This window comes from Lytechinus pictus, chromosome 3 (genome assembly GCF_037042905.1).
Source record: "Lytechinus pictus isolate F3 Inbred chromosome 3, Lp3.0, whole genome shotgun sequence".
NCBI lineage: Eukaryota > Metazoa > Echinodermata > Echinoidea > Temnopleuroida > Toxopneustidae > Lytechinus > Lytechinus pictus.
In genome coordinates, this window is record NC_087247.1 from 80275675 (window position 1) to 80288997 (window position 13323).

At 38.7% G+C, this 13323-nt stretch overlaps 1 protein-coding gene across 1 annotated transcript in view; it reads right to left on the reverse strand.

Annotated features, from left to right (window-relative positions):
- LOC129256639 (uncharacterized) overlaps nt 1–13323 on the reverse strand; it is a 46111-nt gene that overhangs the window by 3679 nt on the left and 29109 nt on the right. The window contains exons 19-27 of the mRNA XM_054894798.2: nt 7428–7671; nt 6906–7086; nt 6180–6402; nt 5330–5470; nt 4047–4270; nt 2598–2796; nt 1962–2115; nt 1252–1307; nt 168–422 (exon numbers count right to left, since the gene is read on the reverse strand). Of these exons, the coding sequence (XP_054750773.2) occupies nt 168–422; nt 1252–1307; nt 1962–2115; nt 2598–2796; nt 4047–4270; nt 5330–5470; nt 6180–6402; nt 6906–7086; nt 7428–7671 (1677 nt within the window). The remainder of the gene's footprint in view (nt 1–167; nt 423–1251; nt 1308–1961; nt 2116–2597; nt 2797–4046; nt 4271–5329; nt 5471–6179; nt 6403–6905; nt 7087–7427; nt 7672–13323) is intronic.

Genomic DNA, 13323 nt, shown 5'->3' on the forward strand with positions numbered 1-13323 from the left:
TAGTAAATAACATTTATGCTTACCAATTGATGAGTAGGTAGCAAAGTTCTGATTTCCCTTCCTCTTTATGTATCCCTTTGTCACCTCTCTATGGCCCTCTATCATCTTATTTTCATTTCATCCATTAACACTCATTGATATTTTGTTATAGTTGTGTTAACTCTTACCTAACTGCTTGGGATCAGCTGACAGGAATGAATTGAAGATTGGACTGTCTGCAGAGTCTAAGGGTACTTCTGTTGCCTCAGTGATGGTTAACATGGTAACGGCTGACTGCCACTCACTATGTGATATTGGTATCCATGACAACCCGCCATCTGTGCTCTTGATGTAGTATATTGCTGAAGAATCGAGCCCTGTTGCGTAAAGTGTGTTTGTAGTCGGAGAGTACCCGATAACTTGTCGTACTTGGTTAGGTAAGGCTGTTTGCAAATAAATAAATATTATGAAATATTTCACGAAATAGAAATGGTATCCTGCTCTGATGTAAGCATTGTGAGAAATTTATTACTGTTAGCAATAGATTATAGCCTCCAATTAAAACTAGAAAAAAAGTTAATCCACGTAGGTATCACTAAAATAAAGAGTTGAAAAAGGTTGCACTCATAGACAAGTGGCCCGTTTCATAACAGGACTCAGCAGCCAATCATAATCAAGGTTTCCATGGTAGTTACCATAATGGCAAAGTTACAACAGTTGTTAGTCCTTTATAAAACGGGCCCCAGATACTAAAAAATCTCACTCCAGAACAAAACTAAGAAATAATCTGCAGCTGTAAACTGACCTCACCTTTAATATCTAAATAGATTATGTCATTTGAAAAGCATACTTATTACACTAAAAAAAAGCAATAAGCTAATCTAATCTTTCTTGAAAGTATTGAAGTATAATCATTTTGATGATACTTATAACATTAATTGATAAAGTGCTTTTACTCTGAAAAATATATTACACTGTACCAATACCCCAAATTAATATGTTTTCCCTGAATCAATAACCTTCAAGAAATATTCTTGAATGATGTAAACTTAAAAACAAAAACTTGAAAAACCTACTAAGTGGAATGACTTATTATAGATAAGATGAACTCTCTTTTATTTTAGCAGAAAGCTAAGTTCTGACTGCTACAATACAACCACATTTAGATAGAGGAATGGTTTGTCTTGAGATTCCACATCACTGCATTGAACTGAATAAATAATGATCCACTGATAATATGTTTGCTTGTGGTGATTCCAAAGAATAAACTACCTGACCACTGCTGTGAAGGAGTAGCTCTCTTGATGATACAGATGGTCTTTGGTGGTCTGTATACAGAAAAAGTTTTAGATGCAAATTCATCAAGTTTTACAGGAGCTGGGTATTCTAACATTCCCAAAATCTACAAATTGATGTAAATATGAAGGATATGTGTAAATGTTTCATTTATCTATATAAGAATATATCTTATGAGAAAATATATTTGTCTAAAATTGCCTTAGAAATATACCTTGAAATCAACCATTTAAAAATGACAACTTTTTTTGCCATCGGATATAAGTTTATATTACGTCCCTATATTAAATTTATAAATCGGATATTGTAGAAATGTAATGATATTTTTCACAAATTGCCCCCTTTAAAAAAAGCACACAACTATTCATTTAATAATATTGGTTTTATACTTGACTGATGATGCATGTAATCATTACTCCATCATAGTTAGGAGAATACATTTTCAAATATAATTCATACTGTAGATCTTATCCCTTTGCATTTTGTTATGACACACACGTTTACAGCTTAAGTTTTACATGTTTGCGGAAAATACATTTGAAGAAAAAATAGGACACAATATATCTGACATACCCTCACATATAAACATTCCTGTAGGAACTTAATATTGAGAGATAATTTATTACTTGCTCTTCTCGTTAGACTTCATGCTTATAAATTATCATTCTGAATAAGATGGGTCTTACTTGTTGTTAATAACAAGAGTCTGACTGTCTAAATCTCTCTGAAGATCACTCTCTTTGTGAGTCTTTGTATCACAGATGAACGCATCGTGATCATTACTATGGATTAGCACACTACGACCAGTGTCTGAAGAAATGGGCGTCTTTTGACAAACGTCTGGAAAAAATGAATATTAATAAAAGCAATCACAGTTTCTATAACATAAAATATATTTTTCTTCACCACTAAATGAAAACAAACAGATCATCATGAATTTAATGAAACTCAATAAGTCTAATACTATTGTTGACATATATGTATGGTAAGTGTCATGTTGTTTCTGTATTTGCAAACTCACTTCTGATTCTGTTCAAGGAGTGTTTTATGAATGAACCTGTTGGATATTTTGTCCTACAATTTCAATAGTAACAGTAAAAGACATGTGCCTCTCAGCCAACCAAATTCAAGGAAAGTTGTCAGATCGAACGGCGTCCTTACTTTGCGGGTTTGCTGTGCGAAGAGTTGTATAATAAACTAAATGGAACAAAATAAGTTTTAAGAATCAAGACCTGAAGTTAACATTATATCTAAACAACAAATTTCAAGTTGGATTTAATGATTATTTGCTCATTATGGACACAAAGTTTATCAATACTAACCAGTCTGCTTGGGCTCTATTTCACAGCCTTGTAGTTCAGTTCTCAGTACATTATAAAGATGACCCACATTATTGAAATCATATTCAGTGAGCTGGATTATGACGTAACGAGCTTCTACTGGCGCGAGAAGACGATGCTCGGATATCCGATCATAGTAAGGCGTCGAAGATGATGATTCGTAAATTTCTGAATGATTGAACTGTTCAAATTAAAATAATAATAGAGGTTAAGACGAGATCTAAAAGGCCAGTATTATCGTTTCATCATGTTTGAAGTAATATATATAATTCAACTGAAAATAGAATCATATAGATTTATTCAACATCATATTACACAAAAATTGTCATTTGATAACCACTCTGTCTCTGACAACTATACATACACCGTTTTTAGGTAAGAAACATTAGTGAAAAAGGAGAAAAAAGATGAAGATAGATGGATAGATATGAAGAGTTTGGTTGCAAAGGGGTTAAGACCGTTTTGGACCATTCCGAAAAAAAATCATGTTTTTTTTATTTTCACTTATTGCAATATTATTATGTGAAACTAAATGTCATGATGTACTACCCTATCATGGGAACATGAAAAAATTGAGTACAAAAGAAATCTACCTGTCTTCAATTTATTTCTATGTGTTTTTTTTAAAGTCATCATTGTGGACCTAACCCCTCTTGCAAGCAAACTGAAATGAATCCAATCTCTTGAAAGAAGTGATTATTTTTGCCACTTTTATTCACGTTTTAATGAGAATTTCAAATTGTCTTTGTTATCATCAGAGCGACTAAAAATCTATAGGTTTTGAGACAGAAAACAATAAAATTTATGAAAAATTGACCTAACCCCTTTTAACAAATGAGTTCTTCAGAAGAGTTTGGTTGCAAAAGGGGTTAGGTCCACTCCAAGAAAATCATTTTTTTTTATTCTCCCATATTGCAATATTCTTATGCGAAACTAAATTTTCATGATACCCTACCATGTTAACATAAAATTGGGTATAAAAGAAATCTGTCTTCATATTTTTTGAAATATTCTTTTCCAAACAAAAATTCTTTGTGGACCTAACCCCTTAAAAAAAAAAAAAATTCTTTGCCATTTTTGTTCACATTTTAAAGGGAATTTCAAATTTTCTTTGGTATCATCTTATAGAGCTACTAAAAATCTATACATGAAGACAAAAAAAAAAATCAAATTTGATGAAAAATGGACCTAAACCCTTTTGCAACTGAGCTCTTCATAGATAGACAGATAGATAGATTATGAAAATTTGTGAAAATTTGCAATAAATATACGTTTTTTTATAATAAATTTTGGGGGTGGGAGTGGGAGCCCCCATTGTATTGCTTATTTGCTTTCATCCAATAATTCTATAGGGCCTACTGTTCATCAATCCAAACAGTGACTTTGGACGGAGGATATTTATTTCAACGTCATTATCACGCTTGAACAAACCTGAAACATGCCATCACTATCCTGTGCTCTTCGGTAGATGACATCATCAGTGCTATAACGGACTTCAAACATCCTGATATCGCCTTCGAATGCGACTTCTTCCGCTATAGCGGCTCTTGCTCCTCCTTGAGTTAATATACGAGACAATGCAACCTTGCGTCCTAGATCGATTTTTAAGAAACGATCGTAAAGATGATCACCGGCACGGGCTTCACTTTTCCATCCTTTAAAAATGAAAACAAACAACAACAACAAAAAAACATATAATTTACAATACAAAAACGAAAATAGGCGGAAGGTGTTTCTTTTTAATATTATTTGTCATTTGATTTCATACAAAGATTTTTCAGATGGGGGGGGGGCAAAATCATGAATCAACGTTCCAAAGGCGCTCGATCCCACAAAACAAACTCACCCACCCACAAACACACACACAGGCATATATATATATATATAGGATACATATCTCACCAACAAATTAATGCGAGCGTGAAGCGCGAGCTGAACTTTTTATAGTATACTCACCTGAAAACAGGAAAAAGATACCTGTTTAGGACTGTTTGTAGTAACTCATAAGGAGGATACATATCTCACTACACAGATAATGTGAGTACCGAGAGCGAGCTGAAATCTTTTTATATTCTGACCTGAAAGCTTGATATTCTAAGCATTTTTGGTACCAATGATTAAGATTGGTATCTAAAAAGAACAATAGATGCGAGCGCGAAGCGCGAGCTGAAATTTTTTGAATATTTCGATCTGAAATAAAATTGACAGTTTAATGGACGTTTTTAAAAAAAGAACAAGATATATATATCCAACAAAAGATTATTGCAAATCGAAGCAGGAGTTATTTTGAGGTTTAGAATTAAAAACGGGACATTCTATTCACCAATATAATCATGAAAAGTGAGGGGTTTTGCTACAGAAATAATGCGAGCGCGAAGCGCGAGCTGAAAGTTTTTATATTCCAATCTGAAAAGCGGACATTTTGTTAGCACGATTTTAAATAAAATATGAGTTGTGTATCTCAATCTTGCTTGCTGATTTCTGTGTAACATTTTACAATCTTCTTTCATTTTTGCACATGCGGAATTATTGGGGGGGGGGGCAAAACGGTATGTTTGCCCCCCCCCCAATATTTTCATTGGTGGGGCGATCGCCCCCCCTGCCCCCCCCCCCCCCCGGATCGAGTACGCCTCTGGACTGTAGTAATGACCCATGTTTCATCCCGTGATGACTGTTTACAGAATAGCAACTGATGAAAAATGAAGATTTCTCACCTATTCCATTAAGACGAGCATGTTTAGCAGCTGCCTCTGGGTTAGGTTCAGAAGAGGCTTGTAGCTGACAGTCTTGTACGATCTCACTGTCACCCACCCCAAGGTCTGTGGGGGATACGCAGGCTGCAGCAGGGTGGGAACCTGAGGTAAAACAAAAAACGTGGGGAAAGATCACATAATTATCAAATTAATGTAAAATCAAATAAAGTTTATTGTCCTCTTTCTACCTGTTCAAAACTGATCTTAAGTAATATTCTAGTGACAATGCTAGTATTATTTTAGCTAAGCCCCCCCCCCCTCAACGTTGATCGTGTTTATAAGTCTCCACTCCGCCAGCAACACTGCTTCTGGTATAGCAACTTTATCGATCATAATGCCGGGTCATAATGTACCTTTTTATCCTCTTAAAATGACGACTGACACACTTCAGCCCACCCATTATGTGTTTGAGACGATTCAATGTAATTGAAAAAAAAACACAATAATATCAAACTTTACACAGCCGAAGAGGGAAAAAAAGGATACAATATACGAGGCTCAAAAAAATATATTGCTTGATTGAATCGTAATTCACAATTAAATAAAAGTTTTAAGTTCTTTATAAAAAAAATATCAAATTAGTAATAAAGGTATGATTATACTACGTAAACAAACTATGTACGATTATCCAATCAGAGAAAAATATATTAAATTTGCACACACTTAATTACTGCTTTAAACCACCAAATATATTTTGGCGCGTTAATTATTAATCTTCCACTTTACTACTCATACATGGGAAAATTAGGTTGATGAAATTATCATTTAATGTTTTTTTTTCATAAAACAGGTTTCTACAAAGAATACTTACTAGTAGGGACTGGTGATGAAGTTGTAAGCGAGTATGTAACCTCTTCAAATGCGATGACTATGGGACCATCAACGATGCTAGGACCACTTCGATCATACGAACTGTATGAGATCTGGAGTGGCGAGCTTGCACTCCAGCTCGTTTTACCTTTGTATGCGTAGCTTGAACTGATTGTACATGCCACATCGAATGCGATGATGTCGGTAAAGTATACCTTTGTCACCTGTAATTAATAACAGTGTATATTGCCGTGATGTGTCTTGTATTCTGCTTTAGAGGTAAATAATATATTTCGGAAATAATTTTTTTAATATCAGTTATCCTGCATGGTTTATGCAAATTGGATATATAATCCGGCAAAGACAGTGGGGCAAAGTTGTTTGGTGTAGAACCATATTCAAAGTGATATTCGTCAATTTATCCCTATGTAATGGTGATTCATTAAAAAGAAATGGAATTTAAAGCGCCCTGAATAAACTCGAAACAGATATAAACCCCATTATATTGATACCGAAAAAACACAGCACACGACGTTCACATTTCATTTGGGTTTGATGGCAGTGTGACAACTACGGTCTACAAGGAGCAAGTTAATATGATGTCCAATGAGCTTCAAAACTGTCGACCTATTCGTATACCATCAACACTGTACTTAAGACAAACTTACAAACTAAGCGGGTATATTGTAAAAACATCTTAACTTATTGGAATATATACAAACCTCACCTTAAATGTCAATCCAGCTGAAGTATCAATAGCGATTGGATAACTCACAGCATGAGCACTATCTTCAGTGAATGATTGGTAGATAATGTATGGCGGTAACATGAGAAGGAACTCAACATTATTAATCTCAGCTGAAGATATGTCTGAATGGCTGAAACCTATTCTGTACGTCACAGTATCACTGGGTTAATGAAAAATCACAGACATGTGCGTAAACCAAACCAGGGACCAAACCATTCGACATAGTTTATATAAAGTCAATATTATTGATACAGAGATAACATTTCATTAAGAGTCATTGTCAGACATGACAGATGAATTAAGAATTCATCAGAAAGATGGTTGTAGTCTAGGAGAAAAGAATCGTGTAAAATATGAATGTTTATGTTCAAACGTTTATAATAATCTGTGCAATAGAATTTCCAAGTTCATAGTGCAATAGAATTTGCAATAGAATTTCCAATTTCCCTGAACGTTCATCATTTTCGCTTATATCAAAGACCAATACAAACAACTCCTTACCCATCTACAAGGCTTGAAATATCTCCCGTCATGTTGAATGTGACAGATAGGTCTGGCTGCTCACTTCCGGTTCTACTCGCATCAATATAAAGATTGGAAACCCATACATAAGCTGAATCAAAGGACACTCCAGCGGATAGGATGTGTTGAGAGCCATCGGTTACTTCCTCTGAATCGGTTAACTGGATTTCGATACCAATAACTATTTGATGATCCGGATCATTTGCAGCTGCATTTTCAATATCTGTATGGTCAACAGTCAACAAAATATATAATACATGTCCCATTTATACATAGAACTCAACATAGACTGCAATGCCACAGCTATATATACCAACAAAGCCGACTCAAGACAGATTAAACATATTCTTTATTTCGAATCAATGCATAAAGTTTACCAATAACTGTCAGCTTGTAATCGGTTTCGTTGGTGAACGTGACTGCGGAAACATAATTATTTTTGCCATTGTTTTTTTAAATTTCGATGATAATGCTGACATTGTAGTTGTAAATTACCCCAATTATTTTAAGTTTATGCATATATTGCCTTACTAATACCATGCCAATTTGGTCACCTATTCTTATTCTTTTAATACGGTCCTCATATTTCACGTAAGTGCAATTAATCGTCAAACAGATAATGTTATTTTACGAGTTTTATATATTTTCAAGATGGATAATATGTATAGTTGTAGTGACAATTTCTGAGTTTATTTTAGGATATCAAAGAAGCCTGAAATACGTTTGTGATACTGTAAAAAGAAATCAAAAGCAATTTGGATTTTTTTTTAGTTGGACGCAAAGAAATTTCCACCTGTTATTATTAAGAACAGTATTTCCCGAACAGCAGATGAATTTCAAAAGAAAGCATTTCCAATACGTGTTGAACCCTAAGAGACACGGACTGAGTAATAATATGTAAATAATGTTTTTCTTGGTTATGCAAAATGACCAATTAGATCTCGCCCTGTAAGGGCGGTTTCGTGCATTTTTAATTAACGATACGGGACTCTTAAAAAAACCCGGTTGCTGATACTTCAGCAGAGTCGTCTGTGTTTAATTTTGGTTGCATCTTTTTCTATCGGGATTTGAACCTATATCTCCCCGAGATCGTCTGCTTAGCTCCCAACAGCGTACCTCACCGATGCTGTCTGGGCTCTTCTTTTTGTAGAGGAGAAATGGACTCCTGTTTTAGCTGACTTTTTACTTACTTCTTTTTCCTGATATTTATCGGGTATGTACTCTAATATTTATAATAACCTCCCTAGTAAAAAGAGAAAAGAGATATTTGATATAACTAATTTCTTTGTTGGTATTATGGAGAATTTTTCCGATGTATGCTTTACTTGGTAGTGAACATTGTTATTTGACCTTGACATTGTGAAGTCATTCTCGTCGAATTTCTTAAAGGCATATAGCCTGGTTGTACATGATGTACTTGTATTTTTTGTTTAGAAATGCTGCTAAATAGACAATTCTCATTGTCACTATTATGAGATGTAAAATTATATCTTGTTACACGTTTTGAGGTCGTTTATCTGTGTTCGACGACGATAAGTGTATTAGGACACTGTTTGTCTTATTTTGATAATTTTCAGGCACAACTGAGACCCTCACCATTCATGCCATTGACGAGTTTTTGTCCTGATATCGATGATTCATCTAGACGAGTTTTTTCCACTCTTCGATGTACACGGCAGGCCTATTTCATCATTCCAAGTTCAGGTCGAACAACTCAATTCGCCAAGTAGATCGAACTTTTGCAGACAAGTCAACTTCTCAACGCTTTTGCCTAGCTGCTATAGTCTTCACATAATTTTGAAGATGATATCCTAATTTACATCAATAACTGGGATATATATACTCATTTGATTTGCTAGTTCATTACGATTAACTTGCACGCCGAATAAAAGTACACAATTTTTCCTGCGCGCGCGCAGCATCTCCCTACGCACGCACTTTCCCAAGATCATCACGCAAATAGGCGTCAATTTCCTCTTTTACTTTCGCCTGCCGCCGTGATCAGACGTTAGCTAAGTACACTCCCACTTTACTTCTTAAAAGTGTCCGTTGTTTACATATTTATCTATGTATTTACAGCCTATTTCAATCCTTTGCCTTTCGGCTTTAGATTGATTTCATTTATATCCTACTGCATGGAGCTTTCGTGTTATTATTCACGTTTTTCTTTAAATAAACTTGTGAGTTCCGAACCGTCAGTTTCGTTTTCTCACAGACGGGTTGCTTCCGCTTCCCTTCCCCATAGCTCCGCGCACTCCTCCTGCGTGCCGCAGGCATTGATACGACGCTCCCTTTTCTTTATAATCCTTTTTAATTCTTTATTATTCTTGACTTGCACCTTTGCCTCGTCTTGAATTGAATTGATTTTATTCCTCCCCACAGCTTAGGCTATGTGACAGGTAGGAGCGTCGTCCTTGTTTGTTCTCAAACTGTTTTCAACTTGTTCTTTGTGAGTCGGTTGATTGTCTCAATCAATCTTTTGTTCTTGTTTGATTAATGGATTGATTGATTAATTAATGAATTAATTAATTGTTTAATTAACCAATTGGTTAATTGTTTAATTATTAATTAATTTTAATAATTATTTTTGTATTGACATTTTTTTTTTTGACTTATTGTCTTAAAAACATTTTTCTCTTAAAATTTTTGGGAAGCCCCCTGTTATCTATTAGCGTCCTTTAAAAAAGTTTTCGCTAATGAGTTTTCGGCTTTCCAGTTTAAGGGAAGTAAGTTTTTACTTCTTCCTTTCAGATCAGCTCCTTTACTTATTCTTTTGACCCTTGTCAAAAAAAAAACCTTGGGTTTTTTTTTCTTAGCTGATCCTGCTCTTCGTCCTTGGACTTAGACGTTTCTGTTCTTAATTAATTAACGTCATGTAGACGTGTAATTGATTTAAAAAAAATAAAAAAATAAAAAAAAACTTTTTTTTTTTTCTCACTTCAGCTTCTTAACTTTGTTTGATCTCATGTTTAAGAAGTCGGTCCTGTTCTTTCCGAAGTTATTAATTTTATTATTAATATTTTCTGAAAAGGATCTTGCTTTGTCACCTTTCTTGCCCACCCACCCCTCCGCCCCCTCTCTGTTTTCGACCCTCCTTTTGTTCTTTCAGGCTAAGAACTTACCAGGTAGATGAGCTCTTTTGACTCATCTCCTGATGACTCCAAACCTGCCGCTGGGAGAGAACCGGACATGGTCTTTTGTTCCCGTGATCAGCGGCGGTGAGTATGAGAGCAAGAGAGTGAGACCCTTTGCGATGGGCTCTATAAAGGGTGGAACCGTGGAGTTGCGTCCACGTGCCTTGGAAAAAGGAGGGTGGAACCGTGGAGTTGCGTCCACGTGCCCAAGAGGGTGGAACCGTGGAACCGCGCCCACGTGCCCGAGCGTTTTAGGGTGGAACCGTGGCGCAGCGGCCACGTGCTTGAAAGGTGATAGCCAAGGCTCCCTCGACGGGACCTGAACCTATTTTGGGGAGTGTTGTACTAGTATAGAAAACTTCACTCCTCCAGGGCTGCTTTACCCACCGGCTATCGGGTCCAACAAGTCCGGGTTAAGAGCATGGGACTCTTTTCCCGGCACAGACTAGGCTCGATGCTTTGTCAGTCTCCTTCAGGGAGCATTAGCAAAGGGCTACCAGCCCCTAGTCGCTAGAGACACGTGAGCTCGACTCCGTCAATCTCACGATTATCTGATCAGGGTGGAACCGTGGAATCGCGTCCACGTGCCCTTAAAGGTGGAACCGTGGAATTAGCGTTCATGTGCCTAAACGGCTTGATCAGATTTGGGTGACTTTTCTCATGCGAGATATCACGTCCCCCCTGTCTCTTGTGCCCTCTTCTGACCCCCGGCGGGGGCCGCATAGAAGAGGAAGAAGAAGAAATTCTAGGTTGCTAACCCCGCTTCGCGGGCAGACCCTTTCTTTCTAATTCTTGTGCCGATGGCCAGGCGTCGTAACTTCATGTTACAACAGAACACTCTCGAGCATCACGGATTTTTATCATCATGCTCTCTGTCAGCTAAAACCGCCGTGTCAAACACCGGGCAGGTCAAGCAGACATTCGCCATCTCACACCTCGGAGAGTCACCGGCAATTTCATGATTCACCGGCTCACGCACCTGCAAGGGAAATTCCCGCTAATACACAGGTGTTATCGACATAAGGGCATCGCCCCCATTGTGTCACCAGACTCCCGATAATTGTGGGTCAGGCGTCGCAACTCTCATGTTGCTTCACACGCCCACGAGCAGTGCGGGTAAATTCCCCCACGCTTCATGTCAGCTTCAGCCGCCGTGTCAAGCACCGGGCAGGTCAAGCAGACATTCGCCATCTCACACCTCGGAGAGTCACCGGCAATTTCATGATTCGCCGGCTCACGCACCTGCAAGGGAAATTCCCGCTAATACACAGGTGTTATCGACATACGGGCATCGCCCCCCATTATGTCACCAGACTCCCGATAATTGTGGGTCAGGCGTCGCAATTCTCATGTTGCTTCACACGCCCACGAGCAGTGCGGGTAAATTCCCCCACGCTTCATGTCAGCTTCAGCCGCCGTGCTAAGCACCGTGCGGTTCAAGCAGTCACCTGCCCTCTCACGCCGGGCTTTTATTGAAACGCTGTTCACCTACACGGTGACCCCATTTCTATGCAGGTGCTTCCAACATACGGCTTTCAAGCCAACATGTCGGCAAGCTCTCGGTGACCGACGGCTGGACGTTGCATCCTTACAGGTTGCATCAACACGTCCCGAGCATTAGAGTCAGGGCTAGTACAGACACCCGTCCTCCAGCGATCGCCGCTCTAGTGAGGGCGACTCCGATATTAGCACCATCACCGCTCAGCGGTATGTCTCACTATCTCGTAGCTCTGCCGAGCTTATGAGCATAAATATCGGATCTGAATGTCACGGCGATTAATAGTTCTCCCATACTTAATCGCTATGCCTCCACCACCCGGTGCATTATGGTTATTTTGTAACCTATTTGTCTCGTATTCGGGCGGCTCGTGCGAGCCCTGTCCGAGCTGCCATCATCGGTCGTCCCCCCGGACCCCGCCGGCAGCACCCGCACCGAACGCCCGGAGGGAATCGGCTATTTATATGCCAGATACCCCTCCTGTTGACATTCACAACTTGTTCCCCGAGTCTTTCCCGGTCGGGTAAGCATCATCTCGGTGGAAAGAAACAGCCATATATCTCTTTAGATTGTCGGCTGTGTGCGTGCGTTCAGGCTTGTTTCAAGCCCCAGGTTTTTTCTGTCGGCATTTCTATGCCTACTTCCTGGACGCACCCACCGTGCCGGGTCGGCGAGTTCACACCAAACTGTCCGCCACCAGGCCATCGGTCGAGCTCAAACAGTCTATCCAATAGACTGCCCTCTATGTGGGTCAAGCTTGCGGGCGTCTCCGCCGCTTCCTCGTGTGGAGTGGGCTACGGTCGATGCATTTACCGTGCCCGTGTGTCGAGTTGTCTTCTTTTTAGAAGCTTTTTCAATCGACACACTTGAGTCGCCTCGCAGGCTGCTTTCATCCCCCTTCCATGCTATGTATGTGACCATGGTCACTGCGTGACCGAGGATGATGTAATCGTGGTGGATATACATTTATGTAAAAAATGTATACGTGTGTGTATGCATACTTATGCCTGTCTAACCACGATCACCACGACCCGCTTTCTCTCGGGCCGACTGTGGATGAGTCCCTCCATGAAAGTGATTTACTTCACTGGAGTTCTTCTTTTTAGAAGCTTAGATTCTCATCCCCCGCTGCTTAGGGCGTCATTTTTGCCGCCCCCCGCAGTTTCTCGGAACTCCTTATCTTACCGATATCGGACTGTTCCATGCTGTTGCAACCAGCGCCGGCGGTGTTTGCCCTTGCGAT